We start from the raw sequence: 19,489 nt of genomic DNA on the forward strand, positions 1-19,489 counted from the left end.
AAAGCTTTTTATGTCCCCTATTTATGGAGAAAAACTGACCTTTTATATTGGTCATTCTTTTTTTTCTTGTCTTTTGAACATATATTCTTCTCTTTTACATTCATTGTTAATGTTGTGGTGTGCATGTGCCAACTTTAAACCTTGAATCCCTAATTTGAAGAGACACCAGCAAACTAATACATTTCACTGAGCTAATATAGTGAATGAAATGTCACCGCCTTTCCACATTTTGCTGGTAATTCTCCTGCCTTTAATGTCCCTGGAAATAATCTTATTTTATTTTAGGAACTACCCCATCATAGACTACTTCCCAAATTGACAGTTTCTCAAGTTTGCAGACTTTCTGCTGTTCAGTTATGTAAATATTTGCCTCTGTGCTTGACTGAGATGTAGTGAAATTCATCTCCACATGGTGGCGTTGTGTCTGTAATTTCGCAGACAAATCCTTCAGCTGTATTGTGCAGACATGTTCACTATGAATAAATGTTTTGTCATCTGATCTTCTTTTATTTTGTTGACAGTGTTGATGCAGTCTTTTGCACTGTCCCAACAAAAATAATCAAATCAGGCCCACTGTCTATGACTGTACAACACAGTGTTGTCATGATGGCTGGTGGCCAAATGTGATAAGTTTTTGATAGGTACATTACTTAAATCAGTATTTCTACTGCATAATGTTAAATGTTTATGCTTGATTCCCTTTTTTAATGTTGCTATAGGGCCTATTAAGTACAGATTTTCACCAAATCTGACTATTTGCAAAGATTGGACCCTTAATGAAACAAAAATCAACAGACTGAATAATTCCTGTCTATGGTAGATTTATCTGACTAGGGAACTATACATAGAATATTTAAAAGACATACATTCTGATTTACACGGAAAATGTTTCATTAATATTTATATATGATTATGTTCTCTGAAATGGTTATGAACACCCTACCCTCTAAGGTGGATTCTACTTTATAGTTGCAAACTCAATATGTATGTGATTTAATAAAGATGAGCCTTTAAAGAAAATCAATGTGTATCTCTCAGTGTGCAATGATCTACTTCAGTTGTTGCTGCTGTATGAGTCCTGCTGTTGTCTGTACCTGGAAAGGCAGGCTTGTGAATGCTGTACACAAAGCAATCATACTTAGTGAATAAACTTTATACAAACATTTTAAACAGCAATTAAGTATGCATAATTTCTCTGTATGGATGTTCTGACAGCATATTTTGTCTGGGTACCTTGAGCGCATGATAAACCAATCATTTCAGGGAGAAACTGATTTAAAATAGCAGGCAAAACTGATTAAAAAGAAAGCTCAACTGATTAAAAAAAAGGTAAAAATCAAGGCGATTATTGTCTCGGTCACCAAATGTACTGTACAGATTGAAATAAATGTTGCATGTCCTAACAACTGTTAAAAATGAGTAAAAGGCATGGATGTTGAAATCCCACAGTGGATTGTAGATTCACAATTACAGGGTCATGAATTAAAAGCTTCTCTTATTTCAGCATGCAGGGTAATTACTGTCAGCATTTTTACAGAAAAGATACAGCCAAAGAACATGACATTCCTTGGCTCAGTATTTTGTGTCCTTCTCCTAGTTCTGCTCTTTGTACTTTTATAGGACTGCCAGACAGAATGAGCTTTATGCCCCAGAGCTGTGTTGGTTTTGGTTTAAAGCACTTGCTGCACGTGGCCTGAACTGACATAACAGCAAGGAAGACACAGTAAAGCATACTCTATGCATTACATTTCAGTACATTACATAACACTGCAATACATGTTTCTCAAGAAACGATGGATGTTTTCATGCAAAAGGTGAAGCATTTGTAAAAGGTGAAATATTACGGATATTATGGATGAAGTACATCCTTAATCCAGAGAAATAAAAGTAGTTTATTCTGCTAACAAGGTAATTTGCTTCGTAGTAGGAGTTACTTTGCATCTCTGCAGTCATTTTGTGTCTCTTTGTGATTGCTTTGCCCCTTTCTGTGTGCTTTGTGAGTCTCTTTGCAGCCGTTCTGCATCTCTTTGTAGTTGTTTTATATCCCTTTATGGTCATTTTGTGGTAATGTTTAATCCCTTCCTGGATGGTAAAGGCTATGTGTCTCTTTTAAGGACATTTTGCACATGAAGGCCAGGAGGGCCTCTCATACTTTGAGCCACTTGGCCTGTGCCCGGTAGATCCAGTTATCTATCTATGTTTTTGATACAGCGTGGTGTTGTCATGTGGGCATAGTTGATGACTGGTTGCCAATTGTGATCAATGTTTGACAGGTACAACACTGAAATCAGGATTTCCACCATGTTATGTTAAATGTGCCATTATCCATTCCACTTCAAACAACTCCCCAGTAACTGTCTTGTGCCATTATGGTTATATGATGGAGATTTATGACATCCACTCAGCTTTAACTACCAAGCTTGGCATCTAACAACTGATAAATCATATTATATTTCAGACCATGCATACTTAACTTGCTTTTCCTGCAGGGCCTCTTTGGAAAAATTACACGAGGCCAGGGGCCATTAATTGACAAACATTTATCATTTGTCAGTGTATAATAAATTAATTGCCCGTTTCCAACCACTTAATGTTTTTTGTGTCTTCACTGATCTTTGCCCATCGACAAATCCAGTCACAGATGCCCTGCACAAGTCAGGAGTGCACAGGGCTGTTTCCAAGATTTTAGGACATTCTGGGCTTAGCCTGGAACCCCCTGATACTCCCTCCCACCTAAACAAGCTCTATATTGATGCTTTTTAAAGCACTCTGGCACTCTACTAAAGTACAAAAAAATCCACTGTGAATCAGTTTATTTTTGTTATGCATCAGAAAATGTTCAGTTGGTCCCTGGCACCCAACTGTGTTAATACTTAACTTTTATTTTAGATAGACACATTTCAATTTCAACAGATATGTTTCTCACTATTATAACCTGACAGTGTTTACAGCATTTAGACAATGGGGAGAATCTACAGGAAAGTTGAATCAATTAATAAAATTATTTGAAAGTAATAACAATCAGATTTTATTTTTTACAAGCTCTTTCTATGGCTATTTAAAAGTTTCTCAGTTCGTTGGGCTCTCACTGTGGGAGTCTGGTCTAATGACATCAGTTTTTATTAAATCCAGGCAGCCCATTATTAGTAATTCTCTGATAAAAAAAATATAATGATTATGATGATTACCTCAATGCACAGCCCCAAAGCGTGTTTACCAAAAATACAGTAATAAGGTGGAGCAGCAATGATTGAAATAAATGTATCTTCCTGTGAAGTAATGGAGTTATCTGGATGTGTAACCCTATTGCATCAGTGCTTTGGGAGAAAATGTGCAAGATGATGACGCTAAAAGTGATTAAATTAATGGCTTCAGCTGATAAGAACCTGCCAATATGCAGGTAATAAGTTTTGTTTTACAATATTCCCAACTTTAGCAATTCATATAGTATAAGTAATACTTTGTGATTATTTGAAAGGTGTCTTGATGATGTGGAAGAACCTTTTTGTTGTTTCTGAGAATAATCAATCCGTCAGCTCTTTTGTTTTGGCGTGAGCACCCGAGCACAACTCTCTCTCTCTCTCTGTCTGTGCGTGTGTGTGTTTGTGTGTGTGTCTGTGTGTCTGTGTGTGTCTGTTCATTGTAATTCCCCTCTCTGTCTCTCTCTCTCTTCCTCTCCTTTATGCTGTGGGACTCCCCCCTCCTCCTCTCCTCTGCGCCTCAAAAGCGCGATCCATGGTGCGAAAGCTTCCTTTTCACCGTTTTCCTACAGAATGGCATTCTTCAAATATCTTCGCTCCGTTAAGAATGAGATTATCCTCTTCTCAACTCCATTTCTTCTGCTCCCACTGCCTTTAGTGATCGGGACATCGGTATGTAAAAAAATGATTAAATTCAAACTCTGCAACACTGTTTAAAGAGGGAAAAATCGGTAACTCTTGATGATTTTGGCACAAATTATTGAAGTTTTGTTGTTGTAACTGTTACTATTTTGCATAGTCCACCAAGAATATATATATATATATATATATATATATATATATTTTAAGTTGGTTTATTTAACAATTATCTTCGCGAGCATGCAGTTTTAACACGAGTGAACTAAATCCACCCGCAAATCCAGCATGCTGTATGTGTTTGTCATAAAACGCCGTTTTAGAAGAATGCACTTTTTCTCTCTTGCACCTGTTGATGCGCCTCACAAGTGTACTGCGCAAATTGCATGAGAACTGTCCCGTGTAGCCTGAGGCTGGAGCGCACTGAACTCTTGTTATTTTAACTCCTTGTTGTTAAAATGAAGGGTCATGTCCAGCGTGGGAACACGGAGTCAAAGGGCTCTGTCCACGTTGCTACCGCTACATGTGACACAGAGACATGCACATAGAGTGTAAGCATGTTATGATAGACTTCAATGCGAAGCAGCCATGAACAATGGCACAGGGTTGAGGAAGGTGTCACAGTGAGGTCACTAGAGACATGATTTTTTTAAACCAATAACAGCAAAAAATGGACCATATTTGAACTGAAGTCTGACAAAACAGGCTGCATGGTAATAAAATATGATTAATTAATACCTCACATAGCCTGATAATCATATTAATATCCTGATAATGTATGATCTTGACAAACACAGGTGTCTAGAAACAACAGAACAATAATAACACTTATCTTTACCCTTTGAACCATCATAACATCCCATTAAAATTATGTAATAGCCCATTTGGTGATCCCTGAAGCTGTTTTTGAACCTTACAACTTCTTTGTATTTGTGTGTATGTTGTGCATTTACCACTATGTTTTTCTGTTTTTACGCAGGAGGCAGAATGCGCCTATGTAATAATCCTGATGGCGGTTTACTGGTGCACGGAGGTCCTACCACTGGCTGTAACAGCTTTGCTCCCAGCTCTCCTTTTCCCCATGTTTGGCATCATGCAATCCAAAGATGTAAGTAAAATAATGGTGGCAGTGTGCAGAATTCGCTGGTAAGAATTTTTGTTCACACACATTTTGCTTTGTGTGCTCCAGGTGTGTATGCAGTATCTTAAGGACACAAATCTGCTGTTTGTGGGGGGACTGATGGTTGCTGTGGCTGTGGAGCACTGGAATCTGCACAAGCGCATTGCCTTGAGGGTGCTGCTCTTTGTTGGTGTGCGTCCGGCGCTGTGAGTGCACACAGCTGATTCTCTGTTTAGCTTATCATGTTTAGGACCTACGTTTCCGAAGCATATCTTATCAACTGTGATATCAAAACACCTGATATAGATAAGTAGACTTTGTTCAGGTTTTTTATTGCCATCACAAAAGTTTCTCTCTCTTTATTATTAATCGCTGTTGAACAGGGTCCCTCTTCCAACCAAGGCCACTAACAGTATTCATGTTTTCTTTTGTTTTTTGATCTTCTTGGCAGTTTGATGTTGGGTTTCATGGGTGTGACTGCCTTCTTGTCCATGTGGATCAGTAACACGGCCACCACAGCCATGATGGTGCCCATTGTCCAAGCAGTGCTGCAGCAGCTCAACAGCAGTGAGGCAGAGAAACCTCAGATCCTCAGTTCAGAGGAGCAAGTTCAGACATCAGAGACTGACAGCAAACAGCCTTCGCAGACAGAGAAACAGAGTGAGGCACAAGGTGAGCCACGGTCATCTTCAAATGCAGCATTCTGTATGCCAAGCAAAATGTCGTGAGAGACTTTTATAATCTTTGCTGTTTATTTGAAGGCCCAGTGGTGGTGACTTTCTTGGACGCCGCAGTGGAAGCTGCCATGCTTAAGGAGGCAGCAGAAAAGCGGAGAATGTGTAAAGGGATGACCCTGTGTGTTTGCTACGCTGCCAGTATCGGAGGCACTGCCACGCTGACAGGAACTGGTCCCAATCTGGTGCTCAAGGGCCAGATGAACCAGTAAATGTTTTCTCAAAGCATTTTTTAGTCATTAGTCTAGGTTAGGCTCTATTGTTTTCAGTATTTTTCTGGAGAATATGATACTCCTTTTTGTTGTTTTTTTTTCCTTAGACTCTTCCCTGAAAACGGAGATGTGATTAACTTTGCCTCCTGGTTCGGCTTTGCCTTCCCAAACATGATTATCATGCTCACGCTGGCCTGGCTTTGGCTGCAGTTTGTCTTCATGGGATTCAAGTGAGTTTGGTGATGGTTAAAGCCTAATTACAGTGACAGAGACTTGAATCAACATCAAGAAACTTTTACCGCATCGGCAGTGTGACAGAGTGTAAAAGTGACTTGAAGATTTTTTTTCTCCATGTGATCCCTTTAGCTTTAAGAAGACATGGGGCTGTGGGGCTGTGAAGACAGAGAAGGACATTGCCGCCTATAATGTGATCCGTGAAGAGCACAGTCGGCTGGGGCCAATGTCATTTGGAGAAATAAGTGTCCTGGGTCTCTTCACCCTGCTGGTGGTGATGTGGTTTACGAGGGACCCAGGATTTGTCCATGGCTGGGCGACAGATATCTTCAACTCCAAAGCAGAGTTTGTATACAATAGTACACCTAATTTTGACTCATACATTAATATAGGGTGAGACTTGTTAATTATTTGCTTTGAAAATATTTCCCTTGACACTTCTTTTCTCAGGTATGTGACAGATGCCACAGTGGCAGTCTTTGTTGCCATCCTACTCTTTGTCCTGCCCTCTAAACCCCCACGTTTCTGTTCATGTAGGACTCACAGTTTTGACACAGGTGAGCCATTATTCTGCAGAAAGATAGATTATGTGTCATACAGTTACATTGAAGTTTTGAGAGCTGGAGACTGAGCAATAATTGAATGCTGACAGTGAATTTACTGGATCTGCAGCACCTCATCAAACTTCTGGCCCAACACCACGTCTGCTCACCTGGAAAACTGCCCAAAAGAAGATGCCGTGGGGAATAGTGCTTCTTCTTGGCGGAGGTTTTGCTCTGGCCAAGGGCAGTGAAGTAAGTGGCACTGACAGTCAAAATGTTAATTGGAAATTGTACCACGAGGTTATGCAGTTAATGATTGGCTATGTGAAGAGAGGCAAAATATTTTCATTGAGCTAAATCCTGTTTGTATACTATGTATTTCTGTTTTTTTTTTAAATTCTCAGCAATAGTCCTTTAGTCTATATACTGAATCACTATGTTTATTTACGATAACTTCCAGGTAGAACACTGCGTCGCACAAAAAATGAGAGCACGTTTTGAGCCACCTAAAATAAAGGCTCACATAAAAAAATTAGTATCAGTTTAATAAAATGCAATATTTAGAAGATTTTCACTACTTTACCTTGCTGTCAGACCATTCTTCCGTTAGGGACCTGAAGCCGTTTTGTCAAAGCCACCAGACTGCATTGACAAAACAAAAAAAAAAGAAAAATCACTTTGGAAAATACAGGAGTCACTGGTCAACCGTTGCCTCGATTAGTTAGTGTGTAAGGCAAAGCGGAAACAATATTCCAAATATAGTGCACACTTAAACTTACACAGTTCATAATATAGGTGCAGCAGAAATGGCAAATGAACCGCCATGAATAGAAATAAACAAATCTGCCTATTTTTATGTATCTCCACAGTTAAAATCAACTGCCAGTTCAGTTGTTTACACATGAGTGACAGTTGTTAGCAGAGCTTCACTATTATTCAGTCTGTTTACTCTCTGCTATTAGCTCCCTGTAGAGTGTTTTTTTATTGTTTGAGGCGGAGTCCACCATTTTTGCATTGCCTTCAAAACGCCTTCCCTTGCACAACAGATCCACAGGAAATGGTGCAGCATGTATCCAGTGCTAGTGTTTTAATTTCTATTGGAAACAGCCCCATTATTTATGGTTTACTCCCCTTATGCTGTATCAGAGCTGTATGAAGTTACAGCTATGCAAACCAAAAATGTTTTCCATGAATGTGTTGCTATTCATTTTGGATATTTTGCAAAATTTTCAATGGATGCTGTATATGATGCACAAATGTGAATTAGAGCAGTGGTTCCCAACTGTTGGGTTGTGGTCCGTTGTGGTGCCATTCTGAATGGACCACAAGTGACTCCCAGACATGTCAAGTCTGAAAAAAAAACCCCACACTTTATTTTGAATATCCAGCACAGGGGTTTTATTTTATAGTGCAGTTTCCTGCTGTTCAGCTGCTGCTTTATTGCTGTGTTCTTTGTATCATTTGGTCTATTAACATGCTGTGCCTTTGCAGTGTTTTTATGTCAATAATCTTGAGGCAATAATATGCATTTTTTGGTTGTGGTGCTCATTATTTACTTTATTTTAAGTCATTGCACTTCGTTCTCACAATATGTTTAATTTCACTGGGTTCTAAGCCCACGGTTTGTATACATTTTGTGAGTATTCTCACAGTAAACGAGGAAATGCTGACTCCGCTGTATAGATAAATATTGTTTTCACTTCCAGGAAAGACTTTAACCCCATATATATTTATGTTATATATATATATCTCTTTAGGAATCGGGTCTTTCAAAGTGGATGGGAGATCAAATGACTCCCCTGCAAAACATCCCTCCCTGGGCAATTGCTATCATCTTGTGCCTGCTGATTGCTACCTTCACAGAGTGCACCAGTAATGTGGCTACTGCGACGCTCTTCCTACCTGTCTTAGCCTCAATGGTAAGTTCTCAGAGAGAAAGTGGTAGAAAAGAAAAGCAGAGGCAGGATCTCGGGGCTGCAGGAGACAGACAATTATGTTTGGCAGCAGTGGTTCAGTGAGGTGAGGTGCTAGATAGTGTAATTTCTTTTCAACCGATTTCCCCAATTGGAGTCCAGCATTGAAACTACTCCCTAAGGAAGCCGGCCTATTTCCCTTGTTTGGTTACCCATCTAGTCGGTCATTCAGGCTGAATGTGTTTGGTCCCCTTCCCTGGGCCCCTCCTCCCATTAATAACCTGCCAAACACACCAATTCAGCCCAGTGCCTTGTAAAGCTGCCCACCCCGCTGCTGCTGAAGAATGGCATTACTGTGCCTGCTAGTCGAACACTCGAGAGAAGGCCAAAGCTCGGTTGCAAAAGACAGTGCCAGTGTGGTATTCAGATAGATATTTATTGAGGGAGAAGCCAAGTGGATGCACAGGAGGTGTCCAACCCTTGTGTGAAAATAGAGAGAGAGAGAAAAGAAAGAGAAAAAAGAGCATCTGATTGGTTAGATGCAGCTGAAAGTGAGGTGATGACACTTTGTGGCAGTCATGGCTTGTGGTATGTCACTTGTGTCATTCTGTCACGTGAATCTTTAAACAAAAAGCATCAGACAAGACGAAACACTGTCATCATGGTGTCCTGATCTACAGCCTACAGTTTACAGAACACTAACTAAAGTTTAAGTTTTTTTTCTTCCTTTGTTTATTTTGAGAACCAGAAATTACTGTGCACTTGTAAGCTACTGTGCTGTGGGATATGTAATTCAGAGGCAAATTTCACAGAGTAATGTTTTTTGCATCTTAACAGTCTGCTATTATCGCTACATATGTAGAGCTTTTTCTTTTTTAGACATCATGACTCAGCAGAGTTTGCAGGAATTATATCCTAATTACACCCAACTAATGAGAGTTCTCACTCTGCACAGAATTGCACACATTTCACTCGGAGTTATGAGTCAGTGATTACGGTTGCAGAAAAACAGCCAGATGGAAGAGTGAAGGATTTTGTGATGAAGGTTCTGTTCATCTCTGTCTCTGACTGTCGAGGCTTTCTGTGTGATTATTGCAGTCTCAGTCCATTGGAATCAATCCACTGTACGTCATGGTGCCTTGTACTCTGAGTGCCTCTTTTGCCTTCATGCTGCCTGTTGCTACGCCTCCAAACGCTATAGTCTTCTCGTATGGATACCTCAAAGTTGCTGACATGGTGAGTATAGCAGAGGTTGGTTGTGCCCATACAGAAAATTATATGTTGAACAAGCAAGTTCTCACTTAAAGGACACTGCTACACTGTAACAAAAACAGAGGCAGACACAGTGTGTATGTGAGTTTAGTCTGTGTGTTTGTTCATGTTCTGACTGATCTTAGAACTCACCAGGGACTCAGGTTCTTTCAGGTCATTTCCGTCTAGTCTCTTTCCTTTTGCGTCTCAGCTCTGTATGTTTATAGCCTCAGACAAATCAAATTGACATCAAAGAACCAGTGGCGACAAAGGCAACAGTTGCATCACATCATGTCGCCTGTGCTGCTTGTGTCTCAGCCAAAAAGTTGCACTTGAACACACCGCAAAGATTACAGCCAACAGCCGACTAGCATGTACACTCTGCACCTGCATAGGAGGAAATAACTGTCCTTACCAGTTGGTGGCGGTAGTCTGTTTTCATCATTCAAAAAGGGAAATAGGAAGACCAACAGGATTGATTCATGACACTAGTTATTCAGTTAGTGCATTAGCAAGACAACCATGTGATAAAAGAGCAAAGCATATTTACCCTGCACTGGCGAACAGGAAGACAAAAAACAAGGAACCATATCTTCTCAAGAGCTCAGTGGCTAAAAACATCATATCAACTAATATTACAAGTTTATTTTGAACTCATGGCCTCTTGACTTTAGCCATTTGTTTGCTTTTCTCACTTCCGTTTCTTTTCTTGTGCACTGGGCTGAACTGCCAATCGCATTGATTTAATTCACTGACGAGCTCTGTTTTAACATTGAAACGACGTGCTGAATTGGCCAACAGAAACCCAACAAAGGCCAACTAGAGCCAACAGCATGTGATTTACCACAAAAACTAGGTTGACAGATGCTTACCAACATCCCGACGTTGACTGACAGCTGACTGTTGGCCTGGTGTGTCAGGGCCCTAAAAAGCAGATTCATAAGTCCCAGGTTAAGCTTCTTTTTTTTTTTTTGCTCAGGCTGAAAAAATGTCACTTTGCTCTGATACATCTTCACATAATTTGTGATGTCTAATTGTCCCTTTCTGTTAACTTTGTATGCAGTTGCTTTGCTTTCTGTCTAAACATACCTTTACCACTTTCACATGGTCAATATACAGCTGCAGCAGGCTTGCCTATCTCGCTTCACTTGTCATTGTTAGAACAAGGAATAGTCACATAAGACCCCAATAAAAGACTGCAACTTGACATCTTTACAATAACTTGTTTGATATGGATAATTTTTAAGATATAGTTCGTTGGTTTAGAGGTGCTAGTAGGTGGATTCTGTTATCTTTAGACAGAGCCAGGCTAGCTGTTTTCCTCTGCTTTCAGTCTTTCTGCTAACTTACTTTAACTAGCTATAGTAATAATAATAATAATAATAATAATACATTTTATTATAAGCACCTTTCTCAACACTCAAGGACACTTTACAAAGATAAAAAAAAATACAACAAAACTACAGATAAAATCTACACACAGTATAAAATGGAACAATGCAATAACATAAAGTATGCAGTGGGTGAGTTTTGAGTCTGGATTTAAAGAGAGGAAGAGTATTGATCTTCTCATCAATCCTTTAGCAAGAAAGTGATTATTTCCCAAAATGTTGCTTTAATATCACTGCATATTTTTTCTCCGTCAGGCCAAGACAGGAATAGTCATGAACATCATTGGTATCATATGTATAACACTGGCCATCAACAGCTGGGGTAAGGCCATGTTTGACCTGGACTCCTTCCCCTCCTGGGCCAACGTCACCGGGGTGTGAGTCTGGTTCTGTCACAGCAGATGATCCACGCACACCCTGCCCTCCCTATCCACAGATGTCAGACAAAGACCTCTGGTCAGAGCAACAGCACAGGACCACACGATGGACAAAATGTGTCCAGTTGCTGTTAGAATACAATGCCCTCAAGGCTTGTTTTCACTGACACTTGAGTCCTGCTTGTGAGAAAGTGGTGATGAATGAGATTGGGAATGGAAGAAGCAGTGGTTGAAGAATGAACTTAAAACTTTTTTATTCACATTGTATCATAATGAAGTTACATTTTAAAGAAAGACCCTCTTCACTCTTAACAGTATCATGTTAATCATGTACCATCAGTTTTTAGATGAGCAAATAAGAGATTTTATAATCTTTATAAGCAGCCAAACATTTCAATTTTCTGTTTTATGGCAAGAAATCAAAGGCCTCTTCTTTTGCTCAAAGTAATTAAAAATGTTCTGCATAGTCATATGCAGCCACATTTTAAAACCAATAAGCATTATGGTATAATATAAGAACGTAACTTTGCACATTAACTCAAGTACTGCACTTAAGTACAGTTTTGAGGTACTTGTAAATTATTTAAGGATTTTACATTTTAAGCCACTTCTGCTTTAACTTCACTACTTTTCAGTGGGAAATACTGTTCTTTTTTACTTTCTTAATATATATATCTGATGTCTGTAGTTATTAGAGATTTTTTATCTTCAAATAATATGAAATAATTATAGATTAAACTTTATATATTGTAAAATGTATATATGAGCCCCATCTCAACCAGATACAACATTCTGCTTACAATAACAATTAATAACATTAACAATAATAATCCAATAACAATACATAAAATATAACACTGATAACGGCAACTCAGCTGCTAATGAATCCTTAATATTAATTCACTTTTGTGTCAGAATCTGTATTGTCACTTAAAGGAATCCTTCACCCATGAAATGGTGATTTCTATATCAATTAGTTATGCCGTGTTATGTTGAATTTGTGAAGAAACTGTTTTTATCGCATGTCTCTATGAAAATGGCGAACACATTGATTTGTTGATTCATTGTAGACCACATTTAACAACAGCAAAACAATATCGAAAAATCTGTTTACTAATTCACACAATTCAGTGTCAATTCGGTCTAATTTAAGTCTCATTTATCCAGTCGTATGCTCAGTACTTCCCATACATCACTAAAACCTTACAATTTAAAACTTATTTCTGCTTCTTAGCCAGGCTCCAGTTCTAAGTTATTTTTTTTATTTTTTTTTTTTTAAAGAAAAACGTGTTTGTTTGGGAACCACTGAGCATACAAGTGGATAAATGAGACTTGGATTAGACTGTATGAGTTGTGTGACAGTGTGCAAACGGATGTTTTAATATTGTTCTACAGTTATTAAACATGGTCCCAAATCAATAGTTCAATTTGTTTGCTGTTTTCTGTGGAGACATACAATAAAAACAAAGTTTCCTTCAAAAATTCAAGGCAACATGCAATTTACATTTGTACTAGTTTACTCATTAAAAAAAAAAAAAATTCTTCTTCCACCACTGCTACCTAGCACTGAATGTTTTGCAAGCACATCTTTCCAAATTGACATAAAGTATCAAACACTGTTGGTTAAGTTTGCCATTTTGGTATTTTTAGTTAAAGGGCTAATATGTATGGAGTACTTGACAACAGGTGAACATGTACTTTTGACCCCTGCATTGACCTATATATCAGGATGTATGGTGTTTGTTATAGTTCCAGCATCAGTTGAACTTTGGAATGTCTCATCACGACAGCCAAGAAACCAGTGTGTGCCTTTGTACAAAAACACTGACGTTTTGTACTGTAAACTCCATATCTGGATCAATACAATATGTGCTGATGTTGTGAAATGTATCCCTATAGTAACAAATGAATTCTACTGAACTGCAATGAAGTGATATTTAAAAACTAATGTGTCATCAATTTCAAGACTTTTGTACCTGGGAAATAATGAATAAAGTATCTTCTCTGCCTTGGTGACCAATGGGCCAAAGTAAATAATATTTTATTGGTCTGTGTCATACTATAAAAATAAAGACATGAATTTTAATTGAGTGCGTTTTCATTTTTCTTGTTGTTCTATTGTTTCAAAATACTCTGAGACAATAAAAGTGTGCAGGATTTAGAGGTATCTAGCAGTGAGGACTGCAGATTCCAACCAGCTAAAACATCTCCCATATGCCAATGGTGAAGTCCAGGTTAGGATTCCTTCAGTGTTCATTGCTCAGGAGGCTTTTACCAAATGCTGAATTATCCATCATCCTTCCTCTGCAAAACGAACGGACCAGGTAATTAGTACCAGTAAAAACACAGAATGAAGCAGTTCATGTTACAAATCAGTGTTTCTCTAATGCTTTTTGGCTCACCACAGATGGGCCACTAGCCCAGCACCCGCCAATGTATACTCACTTTTTTCCTCTGATAATTTAAGATCCAGAAGAGTTTTTTAACAGGAACTGAATTATCCGCAGAGGTCTATTTATTTCTGTAACAAACGAACTTGGTGATTTGAAAACACTAAAGACAGCAGTTTCACATTAAAAAACATTTTTATGATACTGCTCGTCGTGGAGGGCCTGCTAACTATGGTGGCCGATGTGAAAACACGAATTGTCGGTTTTCCAAATATATCCCCTTAAATCCTACACACTAGACCTTTAATAACGCTGGAGGAACAAATCATGTACTGACTAATTCCTTTGTTTTCCATATACAGTGCTATTTAATGAACGAGGCATGAAATAGTCATGCCCACAGTATTTTTGAATTCTACAAAAACACTTGGTTTAAATTTAAGCTTCTGATTTCAAAGCATGATCCCAACAGTTCCAGTAATGGCCCAGTATCGGCTTTTAAACAATAGAAGGCTTGAGTGGAAATAAAATTGTAAAAAAAAACAGCATTGTCATCCGTCAGTGTCATCAAAACAAAATGATCCTACTTTCATCACCAGTCAGCTCTTTCTCAACTTCTCATGACTATTACCTGTGTTTTAAAGTGCACACGTGTTTCCCGGCCCCCTTGTCTCATGCGTAAAGCTGATATAATCCTGTAAACACAGTGTGGAAAGCCACAGTAATCCTGGACTGAAAGGCCACACCTAATGTATGTAGGCGAGAGCTCTGTGTCATTGTCCTGCTCCCGAGACGTTGCGTGTGCTAAGGGTCAAAGCAGTCATATTGTCCAGCATTGTCTTATGTCATAAATATGAGCTTAAAGAAATGTAAAGATAACAGGACACTTTCACACTTTCCAATGAGTATCTGCTACCATGATGAGAATTATGTTTTACAGCAAGACAGAAGATCTTAAATCATATGACTCTACTGCAGTAAACATCACCAAACCATGTTGGTGGTATTGTGTGACAGAGGAAAACATGTTAGTCGACAGCAAAGGTAGCAGGCAGAAATAAATAAAAGCATCACATCATCGCTTTGACCTCAGGTCTGTTGCACAATTAAAATGTTAGACGGTTTGAAAGTGGTTAACAAGCGGTTGGATTCACAGAGCAGTTCAGATCACTATGATCTTGGGTCCCACTGGGGGAAAAAAACGTTATGTAATTACAGTGCCTTTCTCTCCCTTTGCTGCCTCTCAGCCACCCACTCATTATCCAATTGAAGCACGTCCTCACGTATCAAAGCTTCCATTATTGGCTATATATACATGTAAGGCTTCAGTGAGGAAATTGAACCTGCAAGTTCTTCTTTTTACCAGGGTTTCATGAACATAAAATACCTCTGGGAACCAATGATGGGATCTAGCTAAGAACATTTACTCAAGTATTTTACTTATTTTACTGAATATTTCCTTTTATGCTACTTTATACTTCTACTCGACAACACTTCAGTGGGAAATATCGTACATTTTGCTTCACTACATTTGCCTGCCACCCATAGTTACTTTACAAATTATTCTTTTTTTGCATAAAAAACAGGAAAAGTTTATAAAATATGACGTTTTGGTATAAATTAAATTACCAAACAGTGCAGCTGCAACAATTGATTGGTTAATTGATTAATCAGTCAGTTGATTTTGGGAAAAATAATTGCTATATATTTTTGGCGTTTAATTAACATTTAAGTGTTTTCTATTGTTTTGGGGGTTTTTTTCTTTTTAATTTTGAGTTTTGTGGACGTTCATTCCTTCTTTTTTTCTATTTCTTTTGAATAGTTTTGAGATTTTGGGGTGGGTTTTTTTCCCTTTTTTTTCTACATTGGGCACTTTCCTGATAATACCTACTTACTTTTACTTAAGTAACATTTTCAATGAAGGACTTTTACTGGTTACAAAGTACTTTCACAGTGTGGTATTGGTACTTTTACTTAAGTAAAGGGTCTGAATACTTCTTCCACCACTGCTATTAACAAAAAACACACACATATATATTAACTTGTTAAAAACTAGGCCTGCTGAGTGAGCAGTTAGGAAGATTAATAAGTTACTACCACACATACTGTTGTTTGGGATCAAAGATACTTTTCCAGGCACACACATTTTGTGACTTGTCCACCTGATGCATTTGAGAGTCTTTTGTGGATGGGAAGTCTTTTTTTAAAGCCACATTGGCTTCAACCTTTTCTGTATCAGTTACACACAAGGACAATACGCAGCCTGTTTGATACGATCGATCCTTCCTCACACAAAAAGACTTGTGTCCAGAGATGGTTTCAGTTAGCAATGTGTCCAATTAAAGTGTGAACAAGAGCCAGGCCAAAAGCTAAACGATCCAGAACAGAGGGTCAGGACAGAGGGCCTTTCTTTGCACTCTTTAGGTCAGGGGTCTTCAATGCTTTCTATGCCTCGGACCCCTTAGCTGAAAGAGAGACGAAGCAGGGACCCCCTACTACATATACTGAGTTGCACTTGAGATAATTCCCTGAATATTTTTAGGTCTTCTTTCACTTGCCTGTAGTTGCTAAGTTAGCAGCAGTTATAGCATGGCTAGGTACTCTAGCCTCACCTTTTGCACTTACACCAATGGTTTCTGAGGTGGACGGTATGTCAGAGTCTCTAGCTCAACTTAGAATAACACTGATTCTAATTGGCCAATATATTTCAATACATTAATGTTAGTGGACTTCATTATAACCTAGCCATTATGGACAGGTGCCAGACAGAAATATAGCTGTGGCGAGCTCATGTGATGGCACAAGGATTAATCTGTAACAGTTAGCCTGTCATTAATGCTGTGTCCTATTTTTTTTCTTCATGAATAGCCGAGCTTATTTTTGCTTATTCTATGTTGGATCCATGTTGAAGGGTCCATGTTGAAACCCCCCCCCCGACACTGTAACTGAGGACCTCAAGTTGTATGTTCATACTGACCAAACTAAACTAATAAACTGTTCACACCTCTGTATCTATATGCATATATATACTGTATATATATTACTACTGAATATACAATTACATTTACTACATCCCATTTCTTAATTATAGTAGTCATTTTGCAATCACTGGCTCCCATACATATATATATATATGTTTTTGTTATATTTGTGCCTATATTTTAACTTTGGAATAATTAATTTGTATTCTTCTTCTTTCTCTCTCTCTCTCTCTCTCTCTCTCTCTCTCTCTCTATATATATATATATATATATATATATACATATATATACATATATATATATCACCGTTATTTCACTTGATACTGTGCTTACATTGTGCACATTTCTGAACTAATTTGTGTTAAATCAAATTATTATACCGGATTACATATGGAGCTTTATCCACCTTAGTTTTTTGTTTTTTTTTCTTGAGACCAGTGTATTTTTAAAATTCTCTTCAGATTCTACACTACAAACGCTTACAGCGTGACAAAGCCCTTCATGTCAGACATTTGGTGTTTTTTTCTGATTGTTGAGAGTTGAGAAATGTTCCATTTTGGGTAAAATACTGTGCTTGTTACTGCCTTTTTTTTACCCAGACATTCAATCACAATGGAGGAGACACTGGAAAAATGCCACAAAGACCAACTGCCACATCTTACATGTACAAGTGCTGAGCAACAATTACAATGGAGGAGACATTTTCTAATATATGCAGTATATTAATGTATGTTTCCTTCAATGAACCCACATCTCTCCCCATGAGTTTCAGCCTTACCTTCACCCAGAGCAGGGATGCCAAATTTACTTCTGCAGATATTCAAAAGCAAGCTGACACAACAAAAACATCTGATAAAACACTGTGCCTCCAAAGCACGCCATAGCACTCCCAGCTGGACATTTCCTGTGAAGCACCTGGCATTTTGAACTGGGAAAAAAAACGCTTTGGTGGACACAGCCCCTTAATAGGCCCCATTGCAGGTTAAGGCGGCCATAATTTTCATGCTTATTTAATCATTCATGGACAAGTCAAGATCTCTGTGGATTGGTGGCACTGTCATGTAGGACAGCTGTAGTCCTTACATAATACAGAGACCCTTCATATTTACTGGTTTACTGTTTCTTCAGTGCCAGAAAATGCACCCTTCACCTTATGGAACATTCTCATTTTATGCACTTGTTTGGTGTATACCACACACATGCTCAAAAACAGTGTGAAGGATGACCTCATAGGACCATTTGACCACAGTTCATGTGTTCTTTGCACCACTTCAATCCCAAAAAGGGCATTTTTGCGTGTAATAAGAGGCTAACGCAGTGCAACCCTACTATTGTGTCGCTCTCTCTGAAGTTTCTCAATAGACTGTTTTGATGAAACTGCCCGCTCAATTGAGTCTTAAATTGACATTTACAGTCAGCTGATTCCAAGTTTCCTGTTTCTGTTTTTCTGCTGCATGTCAAAATAAAGCACTTTTTGGTGACCAAAGAGCGTGCGCCTTCATTCCAAAGTGCCTTGATGTGATGTCCTCCCTTCAGACCTACAGGACAGAATCACCTGATGCTGAGATTCTCACATGTAACAAACAAACTGCAGTTTTTCCCTCTGACAGCCTGTCGTGACAGAGATTTTTGTTGTTGTTTTCACACAGTGATGGCCAAAATAACCAACAGCTGAGTCCAGCCACCGCATGGCATCATCATAAAGTTACAGTATTTGCTGTTGGGATTGCACCTGTGTGAAACTAGTCACCTTCAATGCACTTTATTTTCTTAATTTACCTGAGAAATTTTGTGATTAAAGATTTGAACTTGAACCTGTCCTCTTAGGAGAGATCTAATAAACTCGAAAATAATATTTAAAAGATTCAAAATACCATTTAAGTTTGCATTTATTCATTTGGCAGATGCTTTTCTGACAACTGACCTCCTCTTAATAAGCCTAATTCTAAACCCTCCTTAATTCAGAAAATTGTGTTTTCAATGGCATTTTAGAATTAGTAGACCACCTTAAACAACCTCGTAATTTTTGTTTGCTAATATAATTAAGCAGCTCAAGGAAGGAGGAACTTAAAACAATCTTTTCTTAATTTAAGGGTAGATTAAGTTCAACAACAAGTAATTTAATATGACTTTAATTAAAGAAAATAACTTAAAAAAATACATTTAATTATTAAATAAATTCAATTTCAGTTAATTACTTAAGAGTCATTTAATGGGCCTTTTTGTTAATGACTCTATTAATGTTGGTGACTCATGATTATACTTGTAAATCATTAACAAAAGGTATATAAATCATTAAGTACTAGTGCCTTGTGAATCTATTAATTTTCCAAAAACTACTAATAATTTAGTAGAGAAATCAAGGACATTGAGAGATTTAAAAAAAACATGTTTGTGTGGAGACAAACCACGTTTTCAGTATAGAGATTTAGTGCCTAATTATTCATGTTATTTAATTTTTGATGTCACATGCTGATATAAAGACCTTGAAATACATTGACACAACTT

General features: G+C 38.2%; 1 protein-coding gene across 1 annotated transcript; it reads left to right on the top strand.

Annotated features, from left to right (window-relative positions):
* Positions 1-3,710: 3,710 nt before the first annotated feature.
* slc13a5b (solute carrier family 13 member 5b) lies at positions 3,711-13,696 on the top strand. Its single transcript, XM_042486721.2, has 12 exons — positions 3,711-3,872; positions 4,816-4,944; positions 5,026-5,162; positions 5,408-5,628; positions 5,718-5,898; positions 6,010-6,132; positions 6,269-6,481; positions 6,587-6,693; positions 6,809-6,930; positions 8,436-8,597; positions 9,690-9,827; positions 11,489-13,696. Exons 1-12 carry the CDS (start codon positions 3,774-3,776, stop codon positions 11,612-11,614), a joined length of 1,758 nt encoding a protein of 585 aa, XP_042342655.1. The 5' UTR covers positions 3,711-3,773; the 3' UTR covers positions 11,615-13,696.
* The last annotated feature ends 5,793 nt before the right edge of the window (positions 13,697-19,489 follow it).

The sequence above is a fragment of the Plectropomus leopardus genome, chromosome 6 (assembly GCF_026936395.1).
Source record: "Plectropomus leopardus strain MGB_pleo_1.0 chromosome 6, ASM2693639v1, whole genome shotgun sequence".
Classification (NCBI taxonomy): Eukaryota; Metazoa; Chordata; class Actinopteri; order Perciformes; family Serranidae; genus Plectropomus; species Plectropomus leopardus.

Excerpts from the sequence above, each read along its gene's own strand:
- slc13a5b (XM_042486721.2), top strand. The coding sequence starts at position 3,774 with ATGGCATTCTTCAAATATCTTCGCTCCGTTAAGAATGAGATTATCCTC. Across the intron at positions 3,873-4,815 it reads CTTTAGTGATCGGGACATCG|GAGGCAGAATGCGCCTATGT; the intron begins GTATGTAAAAAA and ends GTTTTTACGCAG. Across the intron at positions 6,931-8,435 it reads CTCTGGCCAAGGGCAGTGAA|GAATCGGGTCTTTCAAAGTG; the intron begins GTAAGTGGCACT and ends ATATCTCTTTAG.